This window comes from Papaver somniferum, chromosome 2, assembly GCF_003573695.1.
Source record: "Papaver somniferum cultivar HN1 chromosome 2, ASM357369v1, whole genome shotgun sequence".
Lineage (NCBI taxonomy): Eukaryota > Viridiplantae > Streptophyta > Magnoliopsida > Ranunculales > Papaveraceae > Papaver > Papaver somniferum.
This window is the reverse complement of record NC_039359.1, coordinates 218,888,575-218,898,150: the sequence shown is the minus strand read 5'-3', so window position 1 is coordinate 218,898,150 and position 9,576 is coordinate 218,888,575. Positions and strand designations below refer to the sequence as shown.

At 37.2% G+C, this 9,576-nt stretch overlaps 1 protein-coding gene across 1 annotated transcript; it reads right to left on the bottom strand.

Moving 5' to 3' along the window:
* Positions 1 to 5,679: 5,679 nt before the first annotated feature.
* LOC113350569 (cytochrome P450 76A2-like) lies at positions 5,680 to 7,842 on the bottom strand. The gene is made up of 2 exons (XM_026594715.1): positions 6,615 to 7,842; positions 5,680 to 6,523 (listed from the first exon to the last, which is right to left on the bottom strand). The coding sequence occupies exons 1-2, from the start codon at positions 7,545 to 7,547 to the stop codon at positions 5,912 to 5,914; spliced, it is 1,545 nt and encodes a 514-aa protein (XP_026450500.1). The 5' UTR covers positions 7,548 to 7,842; the 3' UTR covers positions 5,680 to 5,911.
* Positions 7,843 to 9,576: the final 1,734 nt, after the last annotated feature.

Below are 9,576 nucleotides of genomic sequence, written 5' to 3'. Positions count from 1 at the left end.
GTTGAGAGAAAACATCAACATATAATGAATGTGGCAAGAGATTTGATATTTCAAGCCAATTTTCCAATAAGGTTTTGGGGGGAATGTGCATTGACGGCTGCGTATTTAATTAATCGTACGCCTAAACCTTTTCCAAATAATAAAACTCCATATGAAATTTTGTTTGGAAAACAGCCTCCATATCATCAGTTGAAGGTGTTTGGATGCTTGTGTTATGTACATGATCAAAGCAGTAAAGGTGATAAGTTCGCGAGTAGAGGAAGAAGGTGTGTCTTTCTTGGATATCCGTTTGGTAAAAAGGCATGGCAAGTATATGATTTAGACACGAGACAATTTCGGGTGTCAAGAGATGTAAAGTTTTATGAACCTCAGTCCCGTATAAGACTGATATGCATGGTGTATCAAATAAGACGGCTCAGTCGAATCCAGGTTCAACTGAGGAGATTTTGTCGAGGTCTGATACTTCATCTGAGACCGATCTGACTGGTACTTCTGATGACACGGATCATTCCAGTCCTGCTGCGTGTTGGAGGGATGATGAAGACAAGTAAGAAGAAGTATTAGCACCTCACAGCGATGCGATGGATCTGCATGTTGCTTCAACTGAGACCTACGGTGCTGGTGAGTCATCTGAGACCGAAGGCGCTAGTGACTCAACTGAGACCGAAGGTGCAGGTGACTTATTACACAGCGATAGTCCGAAACAACATGAAGAAAACGTTGCTCCTAGCAATGATGTAACAGTTGAAGGTGAGATGGGTAAAAGAAAGCGTCAGAAGATTCCTTCTAATAGACTAAAAGGATTTGTGACGCACACCATACGAGAAAATAGTCCACCTTATCCTCATTCCACACAATCATCATCCTCAGGTACGCCTTATCCTTTGACATATTATGTTAGTTGTGATAAATTTTATGTTGTGCATAGGAAATATCTTGCAGCTATCACAGCTGGGTCTGAACCACGTAACTTCAAAGAAGATATGAAGCATCCAGGGTGGCGGAAAGCAATGGAAGCAGAAATCCTAGCATTGGAAGAACAAGGTACATGGGAATTGCAAGAATTGCCGTCGGGCAAGAAAGCCCTGGGGAGTAAATGGATCTACACAGAAAAGTATGATGAAAATTGGAAGTTGGTACGGCTAAAAGCAAGATTGGTTATCTTTGGAAATCATCAAGTTGAAGGATTGGATTACAAAGAGACATTTGCACCAGTAGCAAAAATGACATCGGTACGTACTTTTCTAGTCGTTGCAGCAGTTAAACATTGGTACATCAGATGGATGTGCATAATGCATTTCTTCATGGAGACTTGGAAGAAGAGGTGTATATGAAGATACCACCTGGATTTGCCAAAGGTAATCCTAATATGGTGTGTAATTGAAGAAATCATTATATGGTTTAAAGCAGGCTCCTCGTTGTTGGTTTACCAAACTATCAACAGCCTTGAAGAAATACGGTTTTCGGCAGGCATACTCAGACTACTCTCTTTTTACCATGACCAAGGGAGAAATGCAGCTTAATGTTTCAAGATGAAATATTTGGGAAAATTGAAATATTTTCTGGGCTTGGAGATAGCTCGCAGTAAACAAGGTTTTTATATATGCCAGTGGAAATATGCATTGGATATTATCATGGAAACAGGTTTATTGGGAGCAAAACCTGTAGAGTTTCCAATGGAAACTAATCATCGACTTGCTTTGGCGAAGGGAGATTTGTTCAATAATGTGGAGAAGTATAGAAGACTGATTGGTAGACTGATTTATTCGTCAGTGACCAGACCCGATCTTACTTACTCAGTGCATACGCTGTCACAGTTTATGCAACAACCGAGAATAGAGCATTGGGACGCAGCACTTCGTGTGGTTAGATATTTGAAGAAGAATCCTGGGCAAGGTATATTGTTGCGTTCTGATAGTACTCTAAGTTTACATGGGTGGTGTGACTCAGATTGGGCAAGTTTCCCTTTGACTAGACGTTCATTGACAGGATGGTTTGTTCTCCTTGGTAATTCACCGGTGTCTTGGAAGACAAAGAAACAACAAACTGTTTCTCGGAGTTCCGCTGAAGCAGAATATAGGTCCATGGCGGTAGCTACATGTGAGTTGAAGTGGTTGAAACAATTACTTGGTGATTTGGGGGTTCGTCATACGCATGGAATGAAGCTCCTTTGTGATAGTCAGTCAGCATTATACATTGCTCAGAATCCAGTTTTTCATGAACGAACCAAACATATAGAGGTGGACTGTCATGTTGTCAGGGATACTATAATAAAGAAGATTATATCACCTTCTTACACTCCTACGGCGGTGCAATTGGCATATATCTTCACCAAATCCTTAGGGAAAGCACAATTTCAAGGTCTTTTGTCCAAGATGGGCATTTGTGACCTATATGCTCCGTCTTGAGGGGGGTATTAGGAGATACGTAGTGTTTGGGCTCAAGACTGTGTCTTGAGACCTACGTAATCGATCTGGATTCTGAGACCAAAGTGGTCAGTCCATGTAGATGGTCCGTCTAAGTGAGTAGCAAACTTGAGACTCACGTAAATGGTGTCTAGGGTTTGTGTCTTGTAAAACAAGTCTGGTCTTATATAAGTTACGGCGTGATGAATGAAAAGAGAGAAGAAATTACCAAAAACTTAACACTACTCGAAGGCAAAAGTAGAAACCCACCACTGACTCCTATTGCGTCACATGTTAAAGAGACGCTAAATTTGGCTTTTAACGCCAATACCCAGCAGTTCATGTATTACATTAGTACATTAACATTATACATAACTACAAGATTTTGCACCCTAGGGATACTCAAACTTAATTAAAGAATTGGCAATTAAGTATGAAATTTCCCATGAGAATATAAGATGTCAAAAAATCTGCAAGTTTCAAAGTTACCAGTAGATGCATATATATCTGGATCTATGTTAACTCCATTGATCTTAACAGTATACTTGTTTCCTCTCTTATCTGCAATCATTAAATCGGAAACCCTAAAATTAGATATGCATAGATCAATTAATGAAAAAATTTGGGTACAGAATTGAGAATCATATGGAAACTAAAACTGAACTGAGAGTGAGAAAAATCGACATCAAATGAAAGTACGCAAACATGATTTCTCAATTAATAGAAATCAAATGATTTTACCACAGTATTTTAAGAGGATCGACTAGGACTGTATGTAAGATGACACAAACCAAAGGAAGATTCACAAAAATCGACTTTGAAGTTTGAACTGACATGTTTTGGATTTTTATTTCAGACTTATTTCGGAGCGAGAAGAAAACCCCTCCATCGATGTGATAGAAAAAACCTTGAAAATTAAAATGCACGTCACCAAACCAAAGAACAATCAAAATATAAGAAATTCAAGCACACGTCAGCGCCACCTCAACGGTGGGTTTGACTGTGGGTTCAAATAGTGAGATTGAGCAAATCAAGGAAAAAAAGTTAAAACCATTAAAGACTTGCGATTTCGGTTAATATCTCCATCCGAAACTATTTACAAACCAGAAAAAACTATTTGGTCCTCATGTATCACAAAGAAAAGAGAAAGACATTAGTTAAGATTGAAAAGCACACGTTAAGACTAAAAAGCAGCGGCGTACTTGTGGCCAAGTTAGAACCAATGGATTGAGAAAAACGGTGCTAGGGTTTGAAGGGAAAATTTTTGGTTTCATCGTTGTTATCCTGTTTTGAGGATTAGAGATGGTGAATCCATCAACAAATCCACCAGATAAGCCAAAGTCATGTTATGAGTTTGCTGGTTATCAATTTTCTTTGATTATCATCATCCGGAATCATATCTTAGAGAAGTTATATTATTTCAAATCTGGCTTGTTTTAAGCTACAGATTTGTCAGAGCATCTCCAACAGAAGGTGGAAGATTTTTTTTTTTTAATGACATAGGATTTTAGACCTTCATTTTAACTAAATCAATCTCCAACAGTAGGTCCTACAAAATAGGAGGGATGAAATACTAATTTTGAAGGTTTTGAAGAAAGTCTTATCTTGACCTCGGTAATGACCTCCATGTCATATTTTTTATTTTTAATAATTAATTAAAATACAATTAAACGGTTAAGATTTCATCACATAAGGTTTTCTAAGGTACAAACCTCTATATTATTGGAGATGGTTTATTAATCATGGGGTCCTATATTTGCTATATGTGCAAATCCTCATAAATAAGGGTCTTAAAAAAAATTCCACGTAAGATCTTTAACACCCGCTATTGGAGATGCTCTTATAGTTTTAAGCATTACAGCAACAGCTACTATTATGTTTGATGCTGTTTTTGAGGCTATTTTTCGTGTAACTCTAAAAAAGTACTTGTGACCAAGTTAAGTGTTGGTCATTTGTTAATACAAATGTTTAATTTCTTAAAAAAATTGGAGATAATGGGAGATAATTCCATAAATATAAATAATGGCAGGATTAGTAAGCTGTATTAGGCTGGTTCCTGGAATCCTGTGAACATGTTATAAAGGTTTAACCAGTGTATTAGCGGATGTACTACATAGATTTACAAAAAATTAAAAAAAATTGAAATCAGGATGGAAAGGAACAGCTCTGTATTATGGTTTGGAACTAGATCCCTAGAAAATTGCATTAGCAATACGGTAATTATTACTCCCTCCGTCCTAAATTATTAGTCCGCTTTGACTAAGTCAATATATTAAGGAGACCGGAGGAGTATGCAAGATTACCCCTATTAAATGTTATGTTATTACCAAAATTAAAATGAATGGATGGATTATGGAGTATGTAATAAAATACATATTTGGTAATTTAGTTATTCATAAAAATGTTTAAATAGAAGATAAAAATAAAAAAATTTATGCGATTAATTTCATAGATCTGTTTCCTATAAAGAAGTATATCATTTAAGATTTTAGATTGGTTATATTTAAAAATAATTTTATAATATAAAAATTAAAGGATATATATTTGAAAGTTTGACTAAAAAATACTCTCTTCGTACCTTATATATAGGCGGAGGGACCAGTTCTCTTAGATTAAGAAATTTTTATTGATTTTATACATTTCTATGCCTTTTCCTGTTTTACCCTTAATTATATTCTCAATTTTAGAAACATGTATTCAATGTGATGATTTCCAAGCAAATAAATAGGGGTAAAATAAGTAAAAAAAACGTTTTGAAATTTGGACTCCGCCTATATAGTGGTACAAGAAAAAATGGAAATTCCGCTTATATAATAGGTACGGAGGGAGTATGACTATAAACAGAAATTGGCCAGTATTTTAGGACTGACGAAAATAGAATAGAGGACGGAAATTTTAGGACGGAGGGAGTAATTGTTTCTAATTTTCTTTCTTAATTGTCTCGAATTTCCAACTACACCAACTAATGATATTTTGGATAAATTACCGTTGACACATGGCTACTTCTTAGTGGAGGAAGGGACACGGAAGGAGGTCACAGACGATCCGGAGCCGTATTGGTATGAACATTCAGTAGCTAGTACTTTAAAAACCCAAAGGTTGTGGTTCATTGATTTTGGTATGTTAAGCTTGAACCAAGCATATACATATTCAGAGATGCAGAAAACGGAACCACCAGAAAAGATGTAGTGTGGTGATATAAAGGATTGAAAATCCTTAGGTGTAATTATTATATAGAAGGCCAACTAACTCTCAGAGTGCCAAACTTTTGCAATAAGAACAAAATAATCAAGATCTCACATTAATTCAGAATATTGGCCTATGATATCTTTTAAGAAACAAAATAAACAAAATAAAATGGAAAGGTAGAATGATAGTACATGATGAACTTTAGGTCTTCAGAACAAGTAAGAGAGACCCTAGCTTATTTCACACCCAAATTACCTAGTTCAATAATCTATAATTAATCATTGAAGTGCTATTATCTATTGATAACCTCACAGAGATTACAATACTGGTTTTGGCATTGCTTTCAAGGGAATGTCCTTTCTTAATGAAGTTCCCATTTTTTCTCCCATGTCCAGAGTCTCTGGAGTGACACCATTTGCAAGAGACCAATCAAAAGAATGGAGCAATGAACCTAACACAAGGTGAAGCATTTGGTGACCTAGAGGAAGCCCAGGACAAATACGTCTCCCTGCTCCAAATGGTAGATACTCGAAGTTTTGTCCACGATAATCAAGATTTGAAGCAGCAATGAACCGCTCGGGCTTGAACGAATCTGCATCTTCCCAACTACTTGGGTCTCTTCCAAGTCCCCAAACATTGACGAAAATTTGCGTGTCCTTTGGTATAACATACCCCATTAATTCTGTATCTTTAATAGCGTTTCTAGGTATGAGTAGTGGAGCAGGAGGATGTAGCCTTAGCGTCTCCTTAATCACCGCGTCTAAATATTTTAAATCTTCGATGTCACTCTCTTCTAACTTCCTCCCAAAACCCACAACTTTAGCAATTTCATCCTTTACCTTCTTCATTGCCTCTGGTTGTCGGAGGAGTTCTGTCATTGCCCACTCCACGGTACTATTTGTTGTCTCTGTTGCAGCGACAAATAATTCCTACACAGCGAAGACAACTTAAGTTGGTTAATATAATTAAGTAATCTAAAAGATCCATGCATAAGATAATTGGTCAATAACTAGCTCTCACCAGTATAAATGTATTAAGATTTCTATCTGAAATCTTAGCTGGTTCATCTTTTCCAGTGCCTTCAAATTCCATCAAAACATCCAAGAAATCTTTTTGTTCTTTGGTGTGGGATTGTTTTCCTTCAATATCTTGTCTGCGGCGTCCTTCTACGAAGCTACCAACAATATCAAGCACTTGGACTTGTTTGGCTTCTGTCTGCCTCTTCAATCCTTGTAGGTCGAACCAACGTAAGATGGGGAAGAAATCAGATAGATTAGGTCTCCCTGTAAGCTCGGTTAATTCAGAAGTCAAATTGAAGAACTCATTTCCTTTGCTAGACTTTGGATCAACAAGGTCTCTCGAAAGCATTAGATTTCCAATCACGTTAAAAGAGGTCGCAAAGACATAACGTGCAAGCTCGACCCCGTTCTCTGACTGTTCTTTGGCTTCGTCAGATATCCATTTCATCAATTTATCGACACATCTTCTACGTAAAGGAGCAGTATCATTTATACGCTTACGAGAGAAAAGTTCAGTAGCGCAAAGACGCCTTAGCATTCTCCAGTATGGACCATATTCACTTAATGTGATTGTGCCGGTATAAGATCCACCAATCTTCAATGTCTCGTTCAAGTGGCGATTGCACGTGGAGTGATCGTGGTTTTTAAACATTTCCATAGCAGCTTCGGCTGAGCATACAACTAGAGTATTGACGGAGCCTAATCGTAGCCAAACCAACGGGCCATACCTGTTTTTGAAATCTACCAGAGTTCTGTGTGGCTTGAACCCGAGGTCAAGGATGTTACCCAATATTGGCCATCCAGGGGGTCCTGGTGGGATACGACTGGTGGTTGCTGCCTTTCGTCTGCTTCGTGTAAGGATGAGAGCTAGCATGGCAGCTGCTGCTGTCATCACTACCCAAGTTAACATTTCAGCTGTTGGATGAATCTCCATTTCGATCAGTCGAGGTAATTTAAGAGGCCGAGATGATAGTTTCTCTGAACTCTTGGTAGCTCCAAATTTGTTGGCTTAATGTGATCAATTTGTGATGAGGTGTGTTTACTTCACAACATATATATGCCTTTTATAGAGAAAAATGAGAGAAAGAAAAGATCGAAAGATTAGTTAAAGATTGAATATTCAAATTCAAAGTATATCCCCGGCCCCTTTTCATGATTATATGAAGCCTAATTTTTGGATTAACATGGTGAAAATCAAACTGACCAAGGAGGCTTCCTAACTGATTGTAAGTATGACACTCGGACTCCTGACCAAGATGGTTGTCCCCAACCAAATTTTGAACCGTCTACTCCTACTTTAAATCATTCATTTCTTAATCTTGAATTATTACACTTAATTAGTGCTGAACCGCTGATATACCAGAAAGGGATTTAGTTATTTTTCCAAAAGTAAGTCTGATAGTCGTACTTATGACCATCTTAAAGCTGCGTGAGAAATTAGTTCAGATTCAATTAATTACCCACCTTCCACTTCCTAGTGGGAAATACTGTCAATAAGTTTGGCATGCTAAACTGTTTAAAGGTGTATCTCTGTCAATAAGTTTGGCATGCTAAACTGTTTAAAGGTGTATCTCTTTTTCTAGCCAATACTATATATTTTATTGTCTTTTAAACTCTCGTAAAGAGATTAGTTTGGCTTACGTAGTTGACTAATTTATTTTATTATTTAATTATTTTTTTTGCACAAAATTGATTAAAAATACCAAACTTAACAATTTTTAGGTGAAAAGGAAATTTAGATTTGATACTGTTTAAATGGACAAAAATGTAAAAATAGTCGCGATATAAATAGTTTCATCGTATCCATTTCTAAATACTTTTTTTAATTCTTAATTTACATCATGATGCATCCAATTTCATCCTTGCCATTTTTTAAGTTTAAGTCAGGATGAATCCAGTTTCATCCTTTCTATTTTATTTTGTGTCCATTTCACCCATAATAATTTTTACTTGTCCATTTGAACCATGTTTTAAAAATATTTGGACAAATTACACATTTTTCGTTTTTTTTTTTTTGAACTGTTACCACTTGACTAAATTCAGTTAACGTAAATAAAACGTCCGGCCTTAAGAGCAACTGCAGTGGTGCGAGTATAACCAAAGACCAAAGAGGGAAAAAAAGATCAAATTTTGGGTTTAGTATGGTGTGTGACGCTACGGTGGAAAGACTAAATTTGGTCAGACGTACATTATACGTTCGCCTGGTGTGGGGCGTAGACTATACCAACGCCTGATTGGGACGTGCACTAAAAAAAAAATGAAAGAAGTGGGGCGGAGGTATAAAGCCCGCCTCACTAAATTGATTTTCAACACAAAGAATGGGGCGGGGGTATAATGCCCGCCCCATACAAAATAATTAAAAAAAAAAAAATGGGGCGTAGACTTTACGTACGCCCCATGTGGAGCGTAAACTATACCAACGCCTGGTGTGGGGCGTAGACTATACCAACGCCTGATGTGGGACGTGCATTATATGTCCGCCTGGTGATGGGGCGTGAAGTATATCAACGCTCGACTATATCTGGGTTTAGTCTTGGTCCCAGACCAAATATTTGGGTTTACTCTCCCACTGTGGACCCTCTAACACCTTGAAAGTTTTGGCATCTGTAGTTTTGTACGAGTATAATTAACATTGCATCTCTTGGTTTTGGTCCTTTTGGGATGGTACACAACTCCTGTCTGCTCTAAGAGAGTACTGCTCACCAGTAATGAGGATTGATTAGCCAAGACAAGTGATTACACGAGAAGCCAGGACAAGTCACCAAGAGAGTACTGCTGGCTCTATCATAAACTTCAGAGAGTCATTTTTTTTTTTTTCTTTTTGATCGGTCAAGAAAATTTCATTACCTCAACCCCACGAAAACAACCGGAAAAAGAAAAGAAAAAAAAGGAACCCATTTGGGAATCAACTTTAGAGAGTCACTATTTACTGAGTAGCCAGGATAATTAATTACACGAGGATC